The sequence below is a fragment of the Cryptomeria japonica genome, chromosome 5 (assembly GCF_030272615.1).
Source record: "Cryptomeria japonica chromosome 5, Sugi_1.0, whole genome shotgun sequence".
NCBI lineage: Eukaryota > Viridiplantae > Streptophyta > Pinopsida > Cupressales > Cupressaceae > Cryptomeria > Cryptomeria japonica.
The window spans coordinates 912,367,033-912,380,270 of NC_081409.1; the positions used below are offsets into that span (position 1 = coordinate 912,367,033).

General features: G+C 34.4%; 1 protein-coding gene across 2 annotated transcripts; it reads left to right on the plus strand.

Moving 5' to 3' along the window:
• Positions 1-6,393: 6,393 nt before the first annotated feature.
• Positions 6,394-11,105, plus strand: LOC131042944 (ubiquinol oxidase 2, mitochondrial). Of its 2 annotated transcripts, XM_057976285.2 has the most exons (4): positions 6,402-6,822; positions 7,591-7,719; positions 8,450-8,938; positions 10,837-11,105. In XM_057976285.2, exons 1-4 carry the CDS (start codon positions 6,526-6,528, stop codon positions 10,894-10,896), a joined length of 975 nt encoding a protein of 324 aa, XP_057832268.1. In that variant the 5' UTR covers positions 6,402-6,525; the 3' UTR covers positions 10,897-11,105. The 2 variants fall into 2 exon arrangements, with proteins under 2 accessions (XP_057832269.1, XP_057832268.1); XM_057976286.2 differs by lacking the exon at positions 7,591-7,719 and having other exon boundaries at positions 6,394-6,822.
• The last annotated feature ends 2,133 nt before the right edge of the window (positions 11,106-13,238 follow it).

Genomic DNA, 13,238 nt, shown 5'->3' on the forward strand with positions numbered 1-13,238 from the left:
TTACAGTGCCGCGTCTGTAAAGCATTCAAACACGTCTGTGTTCCCTAGTCGCGTCTATGTCGAATATAGGTGCGTTTGCGTATTTCTATAGCGTTTATGTTAGTGTTAACCGCGTTTGTGATTCAGCTTTTGCATTTCGGTTTCTTGTGATTCAATTTTTTTTGGATTTCAGATCTGGTTTATATTGAGCTAACATCTTGTGATCTAGCTAATGAAATTGGTGCACCTTGTCTTGAAAGAAAAATCATTTTGTCGAAGACCCCTATTTCACAAAGTCTTTTGGATCTAAAATTTACCTAACTTGTGTGCTTGCAGGAAGGGGTGATCATTTGAAACAATCCAAACTACTAACAAATCTTTTGTTGCAGGACCTTGACAAGGATTTTTCTTTTGATCTTTCTTGTGTGCCTTGTTTTCATAGATTATCAAACACTTCAATTGGTGCACTAAAATTGAACTAGTGTCTTCTGTGTCTTGGGCAATAGGCTCTTTTTGTTTCATCTTTAGAGGGCCTGTCTCCCTGTGTGGTCATTAGGACTACTAGTGAGGAGAGAACGACCCAAGTGGTAGCAAGGAAAAGCCATCCTCTTCCAAACCACTATAAACAATTGTATCCATGGTGAAAACCATGGGTAACATGTGTTGATTAGTTCATACCGACACTATGTCTCCCCATAAACCCGTTTGACCAAATTTATTTGATCATTTGTAGGGTATAACCCCTATTGGCTGGGAGCCTTCTATATTTAAAGAGCTGAAAGTGCCACATGTATGGCCACACGAGCAGATGCCCTTACTAGCACCTTTTTGTTTTAGAAGCCAAAATCCTTCTAGTTGTTGGGTCAGGAGGTCGGACCTCTGGAGCGGCCCACACACATACGGTTCTTAGTAGAGATACAAAGTTTGACATAGGGAGTTTTCATGGGGACTGATGCTTGGCTGCCCCAGAGAAGTGAGTGCCGAGGGTGGAGCTAGTGGGGTCAAGCATTTAAGTATCCGCTCTGAATAACATAGCCTCGGGGGAAACCCCATGTGGGATCAACAACTATTGTCCTGGCCAACCATAAGAATTGTGCTTGTCTTATTTTGAACAATCAAACATTCAAGATCAAACATCATAACATTGTGTCTTTTGTGTCTTCAAGTGTATGGAAATTTTTTTTACATCAAACAACACACTTTCTTTGATTCATTTTAAGTCTAAACACTTGCAAACATTGAGTCCTCATCAACATTGTGTCCTCTTGTCACGAAAAAAAAGTCAAAAATTCAGATTTGGTCACAACAAACAACTTCACAAATTGGAAAAATTTACAGTCCAACAAACAAGAGCAATCAGTTTCAAAATTCTTGAGCTTCCTAAGCTATCTCTTCAGGTTTTCATCTAGAATTCAACCTGTCTTTGGGTCTCACAAAGTCCATCATTGCTTTACACCTTACATTACATTCACATTTGTCTAAACTTGAGTCAAAAGGTCACTTGCTTGTCCTCATCATACTTTGTCAACACATTACATACAACAACATTTTGCTAAGTGGTCTCTCATCAAGGCCTATCACCTTTAGGTCTCATTTGGTCTTACTTAGAGTCAAGGTCAACTTACCTCATCAAGAGAAACTATCATCTCTTTGGAAGCCACACCTACTCTACTACATACATACTTGGTCTTACACTTTGGACATTGCAAGTACACCTCATATTCATTTACATTCCATCCAACTCTTGGTCTTCCATACTCTTTCCATTTTCATCTAGTCTCTCACATCTTGGTCAAGACCTAGTTCATGGTTGAAACCCGTTCCGAAAAATCTAGGAGAGAAGCTAAAGAGGCTCAAGAGTCCACAAACATGAGTTCCTATGAGTATGACAATGATGTCTTTTTCAATTCTGATTATACCACATTACCTGACATGGATGCCTATAGAAACATTCCAAATATTGAGAACATGGACACTACAAACAACAATGATACACACAATGACAATATGGACAACATTTCAGTAAATTCAGCAGAAGTGGAAGACTCCATTATGGATCCCCATTTCAATCGATTGGTTGAGGAAATAATGAGGAGAGATAGACAATACTTCTTACAAGTGATGGCACAAAGTGGAGCCAAGATCCCCCATGATTTTGACATGTCTCAAATAATGGAAAATCGACCTTTGTAACAACCTCACCTCAACATAGATCAAAGGAGGCCTAATAGTGGAGGCAATAGAGGACCACATCTTGTGCCTGAATCACCATCATCTTTGTTTCAAAAAATAGAGGTCCCATACACACATGGTCAAGCATATGATACTCACCTTCGCAGACCATTATGGAAGTCTTATGCAGAAAAATATACTCAATCACATACCAATGCCAAGGACCAACCACCAAAGCAATTGGATATCCAAAGGCATGATCAAAATTTGGACACAAGGAAACCCCGCGTCAAATTTGGGGGCAACACATTAGAACAAACTCATGACATGCCTGTAGAGTATGGTATACATGGACAAAGCAGATATTCCATTCCTCACCATGACTCTATACCAAGTGGTCCATATATGCAGCATAATTATAGACCTGCTCCATATGAACATGTGTATGATCAATATCATCCATATATGCAACATGCTCCTCCTCCATCCGGTGCCTCAAGCATGGGGTATGGTCCAAGAATTCGGTCTCCACCTACGAACAATTTGGAACAACAAATCAAGGACTTACAAAAGAAAATGGAGGATATAAATGCATCGAAGCCAACTTACACAATGAGAGACATATATCCCTATCCATTTGACAAAAGTATTCCAATGCCTCCATTTCCTACACACTTTGTGACACCTAAGTTTGATAAGTATAGAGGAAAAGGAGATCCTAAGGCACATATAAGACAATTTTTCACAGCTTGCATTGAGGTAGCAACATAAGAGACATATTTGATGAGATTATTCCCATAGAGCTTAGGTGATCAAGCTATGGAATGGTTCTCCCAACTACCACCTGGAATTAAGTCATGGGGTGACTTAGCAGAGGCATTTATCCAACATTTCTCATACAACATAGAGACAGACATATCAGTCACTACCTTGTGCAATACCAAGCAAAAGGATGGAGAATCTTTTTCATCATTTCTACAAAGATGGAGAAATCTAGCCAACAGATGCTCTTGTGAAATTCCACGAAAACAAATGGTAGAGATGTTCACCCAAAATGTTAACAAAGACATTGGTTATGACTTAAGAAAAGCTTGTTTGTCCACCTTCAAGGACGTCATTGAAAAAGGCTTAGCAATAGAGAAGGTCCTAATTGAACAAAGAGTCATTAAAATATTCAAGGAAAACAAAGAGGACTATAAAGGAAAAGACAAGCCAAGACTTTGGAATAAAAACAAGAACACAGTCAATGATGGTGTTGTGGATGCCAATATAGTGCGACCCAAATTTTTTTTTTTTTGGATCAAGCTCTACAAACAATCAAGTGAATACTCAAACAACTTCAAAGTCACGAAGGAAGTACACCCCATTGGGAGAACCATTAGAGTCAGTTTTCAAAAAGCTAGTGGCAAACAAGATAATAACAATTCCAGATCTGCCTCCATATGAGCCAAAGGTTAAACCAAATTGGTGGAATGCTGATGAGTATTGTGAATTTCATAAGAGCAAGGGCCATAAGACAGGAAATTGTTATCGGCTGAAGAACATCATACAAGATCTTATTGATAGAGGTGACATTGAGATCGAGGGACACTCATCTAACCAAGAACATGAAATATTTAAGGAACAATTCCCAAAACACGACAAGGGAAAAAATAAAGCCACATATGACCAAACCAACTATACCAGAGCATCTTATAACTATGATTCAACCATCAATCACATTTCGATGGACAATTATGTCTCTACCATTATCATCAAGGATAAAACGCCTGAGAATTCTATGCAAAGGCCCAAGATCATCCTGAAAGGAATTGGATCTTCTTTTGAACCTACCTCTGAATGTAATGTTACAACTCGTCGAGGTAAATTCAATTTGCAAGGTGCTCCAGTTAAAAATATTGCTTCCTCATGAACCAAACCTGAGTATGACCTTGTAGAATAGTTAGGGAAGACACCCACGCTTATCTCAATCCTTGATCGTTTATGCATATCTCCTACACATTCTAATCATTCTAATCAGCTAATCAACCCCCGACTACTCGACGACTCTAGCATTCGAATTTTCATATGCGATCAAGCCTACTTGCAACCATATTTCCGTTCTTTGTTGAGCTCTTGTGCACACATAAAATCTGAGAGCAAATATATCAAGCAAGATCAATGGAGATAGGAAGAATGGAGATCCAAACCCTATTGGACATGTGATGGTATAATCTTTGTGATTTCATTTGATTTGCATTGTCTTAGGTAATCTTCATATGTTATGGTGGATCTTTGTTGTTGTTAGGCTAGGGTTTTGTGGTTGAATTCATTTAGCCTTTCAATATTGTTTTATCCATTTTCACCATAAACAGAAAGAATCCTATTTTATATTTTAAAATAAAAAACATTCGAAAAAATAAGTTAGTTTGATCAATCAAGCCATTAGATTTACCTCAACATAGGTGCAAGATAACTTGTGCAACCAAAGGTTATAGTGGTGCATAAAACTTCATTGCACAATCCCACTAGATATTGATTCCTTTTATTGAAATAAATAAAAATTCTAAGAATATATTTATATTCTATTTTTTTTAAATGAATAGGTATGTTTGATTATATTGATTATTAAATATACACATATTCACAAAAAAAGGTAGGACACAAGGTCACTCCCTAGAGTCATGCATGCAGTGCCAAAAAGCTAATAAACAACAATAACAATACATATATACATGTGTATATATACACACATGCATATATATACATATACGTATGAAATATTATAATTTACAAAATAACATATTATAAATTTAATACAATATTATATTTTCTTAAAATAAATATTTATTATCTATTAATAACTTTAAAATATTATATATACAATTATATTAAATATAACAAATAAAAAAATTTAAAAACCGTCCACACACCAAATTCTAGATCTAGCTTTAGTCAAAAGAATCTAATATTAATTCAATATGAAATATGTTAAAAACTCAATTCATATTAAATAGGTAACCAAATCAAATTATACAATCTCATCAATTTTAGAACTATAAAATATATTTTAAAATTTTAGAAACTGTTCATAGGCCAAGTTCTAGGCCTGCTTCCAATCAAAAGAATCTAATAGATAACCAAATCAAATTATACAATCTAATAAATTTTAGAACTATAAAATATATTTTAAATTTTTAAAAACTGACTACACACCAGGTTTCGGATTCTAAACTTGACTCCAGTGAAAAGAACCTAATGTTAATCTAATATAATAGACGTTATAAACTAGGAATCAAAGAAATCTAATATGAAAGACGTTAAACAACTCACTCCATATTAGATATTAGATAGGTAACCAACTCAAACCCAATCTAAAAAAAATTACGAACTATAAAATATATTTTGAATTTAATAAGTTGTTCACAAACCAAATTCTAAGCCTGGCTCCAATAAAAATAATTTAATATGAAAAGATGCTAGGAGTAAAAAAGAATCTAATATTAATCTATCTAATATAGGGGAAGCGTACCAGTTATAGCTAACTTCGCACACACAAATTCTAAATGGTAATTTGGATTTTGATGATTTTTTTTAATTTTCTCCTGCATGCGACTTAACTACTCATAACTATTGTTGTGGCATCTGGTTAGTAAGGATGTCGCCCGATACTTGCTTAAAGATGTCCCAATAACCATGCACTTGAAATTGCCAATACTTATGCAAAAATGTCCCAATAGTCGTACGCTATGGGTACCAATAAAGATGCACAAGTGGGCCAATTATGATCCAAAAATGCTAAAAAATGAGTGGCTATTAATATATATGAAATTTATTAATGATCTTTTAGTTATTTGTTTTTGGTAAGAATTAATAATTAGGAAGCTAATGTGCAAAGAATAAACAGTTATTAGAACATGAACGGTTATTAATGCTCTTTGAAAAAGACGTTTGAATAAAAAAGAATCTAAGATTCTAATATAAAAGATACTCTAATAAAAAAAAAAAAATTAAAAAAAAATTGAATGTTAATCTAAATATGAATGACATTAAAAAAACTCACTCCACATGAGGATACCTAGTTAGATAACCTCCGCCCCCATGTTGTGGGAAGAGACAGCCAAATTTCAAACCCACAAGGTCAACATGCACTGACATCCTGTCTACACTAAAAACACGCGGAGCATGTGACGTCCATACATTTTCAATTGGATCGTGGGTATGACTCTTCCTGATTGCTTCGTACCCACCTTCTTCTTACTTTATAGTGGATGACTTTGACTGGTTTATTAATTATTAAGTAATTTGATCTTTCCTTTTTAAGCTCAGGGGGCTCTTGGGATTCTTGATCTAGTACAAGTAGTTGTTTGCATTTTTTGAGTAGAAGCAGCGGCCATGTACTCTAGGATCTCAAGGAGTGTGGTCATCAGGAGACAAAATTATGGAATTTTATCTGCCCATTTCAAAGCTTACAAAAGCACAGGTGCATCACAAGCTCAAGGCACTGGTAATGAACTACAAGAGCCTCATATAGGTGCCAAGATCCAGCCCAGAGAAGATATTCAACCTCCCCAACCCATTGAGCAGGCCAATGGCAAGGATAACAAATTGGTATATTCCAGCTATTGGGGAATACCTCCCACCGGTATAAAAAGAGAGGATGGATCTCCTTGGCCATGGAAGTGCTTTAAAGTGAGTTCAGTCTTTGTTTTCTTTATAAAAAATCTACTGTAGTATAAGTTCATATTGAAATTCTTTTGGCTGGGAATCAAGGATTGAGGGTACCCATTTCACTAAAATCATAAGATCTCATCTCTTATATCATACTTTCAAAGGTTTTGATGGCATAATCAAGATGCATATTATAACCCTTCAATTGTGCTCAATCAATTGAACTACATACCATAACCCTCACCAATTATGCTCAACCAATTGAACTACATTCATTAATGAATTATTACATAATATATCTTTGAAATTATGAAATCAATTATAGATAATTCTTCACCTGGTATTCACTGCACATATAGGTGTTTCTCAGAAGACAAAGCTTTGTTTGTATTAAAAAAAATGTCTTGATATGACGCTTGTGTTAATATGAGTCAAATCTTTCTGAGCTACATTCTGATTCCATTTAGAATCCACCTTCTTTAAACGTTAATGGCTATTTGGGATTCACTGTAATTTGGATGATGCTTACATATATTGGAATGGTTTCTTTCACTTACTAGATTTTACATTTTAAGTGAAAGAACTTTTCTTTTTGAAATCGAGAAATTTGTGTGGCATTCATTCGATCTAGGTAAAGCTTATTGTCTTCAATGATGATTTCGAGATTCCCCAGAACCTATTTTTCGTGAACTTGAATGAGCTTCATGGTACTCACTGCATCTGAATAATGCTTACTAGGAAATCAAGGTTGTATTTTTTATTATAAAGTGTCCTTGTTTTGGGTTGCAGCCTTGGGAAACATATTCTCCCGATGTGAACATAGATCTGTCAAGACACCATGTGCCCAAGCTGTTTCTGGATAAAGTTGCCTACTGGACAGTTAAAAGCCTCAGGGTGCCCACAGATATTTTCTTTCAGGTATGAGCATCAATATTTTAGGTGTTGTAAATCTTGGGACTAAAGTGCAATCAGGTTTCTACTTAAAGTTATTAAATGATTTTTTTTTTAATTTGATTATGTAATTTTTTAATCAACATTTTGGATCATATTCTATGATCTATTATCAAAACTCAGATAACAAAAAATAATATAATCTTGATAATACACCATTGAATATAATGAAAAAAACTTCACAAGATAAAATCCAAAAACATCCATTACACAACTACTCATTTAACCTTCAAAAGTGGTTTACATAGTTGCCCAAGTAAGCCTTCAGAATGATCACCATAAATTACTTTGTTTCTATCCCCTTGTTTGAGTTGATAATGCAAATCCACATCAGAAGCCCCTGGCTTAACCAATGCTACCAAGCATAATTTTCCAGTCGCCAAAAGAGTTGAACCTGGGTCAATCTACATGTAAATGTATAAATTCACACAAATAAATCAAGCCAAGTGAAGCACATATTTTAATTTGAATTTTTCCTATTGATGATGTGGGTTATTTTGAAGGCTGGGTAAATTGCTCTTCTTTACACAGTTACATAAAGATTAGTTTATACCCGGATTCAATTGCACTTACTAGTTATTGCTTGCTGTTTCAATTCTAAATACTTACTTCCTGATTACAAAATTGAATGTGGTAGGTATAGGCCACATTTGATTTAGAAATACTTATGATAATTAGTTGTAATGTGGGTTTGCAGAGGAGGTTTGGGTGCAGGGCCATGATGCTGGAGACAGTAGCTGCTGTGCCAGGAATGGTGGGAGGAATGCTCCTACACTTAAAATCACTCCGTAAATTTGAGCATAGTGGTGGATGGGTAAAGGCCCTTCTGGAAGAAGCTGAAAATGAAAGAATGCATCTCATGACCATGGTAGAGGTTGTCAAGCCAAAGTGGTATGAGCGGGCGTTGGTTTTGACTGTACAAGGAGTATTCTTCAATGCCTTTTTTCTGCTCTACTTGGCTTCTCCCAAATTGGCTCACAGAGTAGTGGGTTATCTTGAAGAGGAGGCCATCCATTCCTACACTGAATTCCTAAAGGACCTTGACAATGGTCACATTGAAAATGTTCCTGCACCTGCCATAGCTATTGATTACTGGAGGCTCTCCAAAGATGCAACTCTCAGGGATGTTGTTATTGTTATCAGGGCTGATGAAGCTCACCATCGAGATGTTAACCACTTTGCATCTGTAAGTAAAATCATTCTCTTGATGTTGCAAGAACAAGTGTTTGCACCCTTTTCTAGGATATTCTATCCCAACTCAAAATTTGAAATGCTTTTCTTACCAGCGATTTTAAAGCTTGATCTTATAAGATTAACTTGATCAAACCAGTGAGTGAAGAAAAAAAGAGCTTGTTAGAATCTGAGAATTTTCTTCCGGGACTATATAAGATGGCAATGTAATTATCAGAGACTTACTCTGGACAGTGAAAACATATCCACCAGAATCTGGCCATACAGAGCATCGATCTTCTCCCACCTCCTTGTATGCACTGGCTCCAAATATGCAGCTGGTACATTTATAGACACATTTATTATATTAGGATTTACTCAGAGACCCAGCCAAATTCTAATGCATCTATTGCAGTTTAGTCATCAGGAAATATGTGATAGGAAGATGCCATTTGAAACGGGGCATGAAAGTGTATGATTAAGGGTATGGCAGCATGGCTATGTTGTTGAAAAAAAAATAGTGTAGAATTATGTAGCGAAAGTAACAAATGATAAACACACAGATTTAGGTGGAAAAATATGATAAAAATATATTAAAAAAAATCACGCACAAAGATTTTTCATATATTTCTCTTATATTTTAATAGTACAACAATCTTCAAAAGTTTCTAGAAAACATGACTTCAGATTACATATAACATTCCAGTTGAAAGCATGACTTGTGCAACTACACGTTGGACAAATGTGAAATAGATTACAATAGTAAGTCCAAAAAATTATTATGCCTTTTGGGGGAGCTGGAGCTAGTCCCTGCAATCCCTGGCCTTCAGCTTTTAGCTTGATGTTTAATTTGAACAACTGTGTCGGCCTAAACCTGAGACACTATTGTAGTACCCCATGATGACTATTTGTCACTGCCAGAATAACATTAATGTCCTACCCACCTTTCACTATTTATCATTCCAGTTGGGATTTCTATATTATCACTTTTGGTAGTTGATTTTTTAGTTTTTTCTAAATTTAAAATTAGAAATTATGAAGTAAATTTCTAATTGAGAAACTGTCTATTAGATTTTAAATTTTCATAGAAATGTTTTTTTTAAAACTTTCATAATTGCAAACATTATGATAAATGTATTTTGATTTTTTCACTGAAATTCTATAATATTCTTAATCATTTTAATTATGTTTTGTATTTTAAAAACTTTAAAACATATATATATATACACATTTCTTATACCCAACCTCTAAATATTCCATTTCTCTCACCTTGTCCTTTCGGTTTCGATTTTCGTTTTTCATTTCTAGTAACATAGCTCATCAGTAGGTGTAGGTATGGTCAAGGACCAAGCACCCCGGTGATTATGCTGGACAGACTGGTTGAGTCTAAGAGCAGTTCACCATGCATCCAAGAAAATTTATGGGTCTCATTTAACTTAGGTTCAAGTCTCATCCACAATTATCTATGGTACGCAGAAGGATTTTTCTCCACATGCTACTGCTTAACTGCTTGTTTCTTCTTAGGCTGGGTTCATATTATGCTGTTTTTTAAGGTCTTCTGAACTTTCCCTGGGTTCATATTTTGCTGTTTTTTAAGGTCTTCTGAACTTTCCCTGGGTTCATATTTTGCTGTTTTTTAAGGTCTTCTAAACTTTCCCAGCTTCCCCGCTGTAAACAACCTGCAGCTGGAATACTGTTGTTCATGGACATAAAACTTAATTTAACCACCTAATTCTTCTGGATGGATCGAGACTATTTTTGATAGTTTTAATTTGGTGTCATTGAACTTATCTCAAATTCCTTTCTTCAGCAGTTGATATTTTTAATTTACATAATTTCTGTGTGTTTGTTTCTTATAATTATGTATTGGAGGAAGTGAAATTCTGAATCCTGATGAGATCTTTGATGTTTCAGGACATTCATTTTCAAGGAAAACAGCTGAGAGATGCTCCAGCCCCTGTTGGATACCATTGATTTTGGGTTTACATCTACAATCTCCTTCATTTGATTTAGATTTTAAGTTGCATTTATTAGGGAATGAAAGAATTCTAGTATTGTAGGCCAAAATTTAAAATTGTGGCTTGACAGTTTTAATTGGAAACACAATCGCAACAAAGTAAAGTGAATTGTATCTAAATTGAAAACAAAATTTATAAAAAAATTTGCACTCATTCAAAAGCTAATTATAATATTATTCATTAGAAAAAAATTGATGAGTAATTTTTATATAATTTGTCATGTGCTGAAGATAAAATTGAGAATACATTATAGAGCAATAAAGAAAACAATGAATATAAGTTGTATAAGAACGTCAATGATATCTATATATTTCAAGAAGATCAATGACCATACATTTCAAAAATATGAATGACCAATATTTCAAGAATATAATTTATATCATATTTTAGCAACATTATATAGTCTATATATGTTGAAGTAATTTTCAATTTAGATGAGAATGTCTAAAAGGATAAATAAGTTATAATTTAGGTATTCGTTTTTTCATTTTTTTGTTATATTGAAATCACTTCTAAATTTGATTTTGATTAATTTATGATGGTAAATGCAATTTGAGTTTCCATGGGGTGTTTGCTATTGGATTTAACTAGATTAGTTGGCTATGGAAGACTGCAATAGTATACATGACAATTTTCACCTTTATGGAACCTATGAAAGGCATTAGTGTCCCAGCTAGATGCTCTTGTAGGTTAGATTTACAACTAGGCATTCTTGTAGGTCATCGGACATCACAATGCTCTTACAAGTTACCTAGATAGTGGCTGCTCCTATAGGTCACTTGGACAATATGGTGGATGCTAGTGTTTTTGCCACTTTGAGAATCTTAAATTTTCACTAGATTGTCATTTCTATGTCTTGAGCTACACTTCACTTGTAGAACCTTACCTAATATATTAAATATCATGTTATTGATATTTGAATATCTTAGGGGAAAATGTGGGGGTTGGCTATTTAAAAGACTACTTTAGTTAGTCTCTTGAGTGGTATATTTCAACTTGAACTTGACCATTAGTAAAAATATTGGAGCATGGCATTCCTATGTGGGATGTTTGTGGTGTGTATAATGTTTTGCAACCACCAATAACCCTAGGAGGATATCTATATCTAGTGTTGTGTGTGCTAGTGCAATAAAGGGCAAGACATGAGACATAATAGATTGGATTGATTTAGGAGGGGATTTAAGGTTAATTTGACGTTTAGCACAAGAGTAAATGAAATGATGGAGGATTGGGGAATTTTAGAAGAATCTAGAAAAAAATATGAAAAATATCAAAGGAAATGGAAAAAGCACAAGGAGGGATTGACAATGGGAGAAGTGAAGAAGGACACAAAGGATGAGGATCTACATATTTCCTTTAGTATTCTAACTTCAAAACACTCTAACAACCATGAATAAAAGGAATCCTAGTATGAGAAAAGAAACTTGTGAGTAGAGATGGTGAAAATCTTAGTTAGATCTCCTTTTTATGTAAAAAAATGAAATTTGAAGGCTTTTATTTTGAGAGTCTCAATTTGATTAGTCGAGCATGTATTAGGGTCATGTAAGATCAAAATAATTTAGTGTGAAATTTTTAAGATTTGAAAGTTTTCTATAGATAACAATGTCTAGTCCACGTGCCCAATAAATTATTGTTTAGGTGTACCAAATTTTGAATTTGGTTTGAAATCTCTTGAGAGGATTTTGGGTATGAAAATAGGCCTAGGAGTGGCTAGAAACCATCCAAAACTAAATAGAAGGCGAAAACATGTCAAATGATTCGATAACATACCTAGGACAATGCTAAATCAAGGAAATAAATATAAAACAAGAGTTGTAAAGAAGACAATTTTTAAACTTACATGTTGCCCCCACTTTCATGTGTTGTTATAGCTCGGTGAAATAATATGCTAAAGTACATTTTACAAATAATTGAAATATATGTAAATTATAATGATAATAGTAAATATGCATGTATGCATAATATATAGATACACACTATGAGCAAAAGAATACAATAAACTTGAAAGCATAAATTGAAATTAAGATAAATCCTACTGTACAAACTCCATTGCATAAGCTAGAAAGGAACGACATGCCATTTCACCTTTGGATGTGAATGATAAACCTTTGTAGCATTACACTCTGATTTGATGTGATAAATTTGACATAATAGACTTCAAGAAAATGAATGAATGATTTAAATGACAAAGTAATGCTCTTACTTATAGACTTGTAAGTGAGATTAGAATGAGGATGATGACTTGAGTCAATTAGAGAGTTTGTGGAGTCAACTCAGCTACACATTAATGTTTTTCCC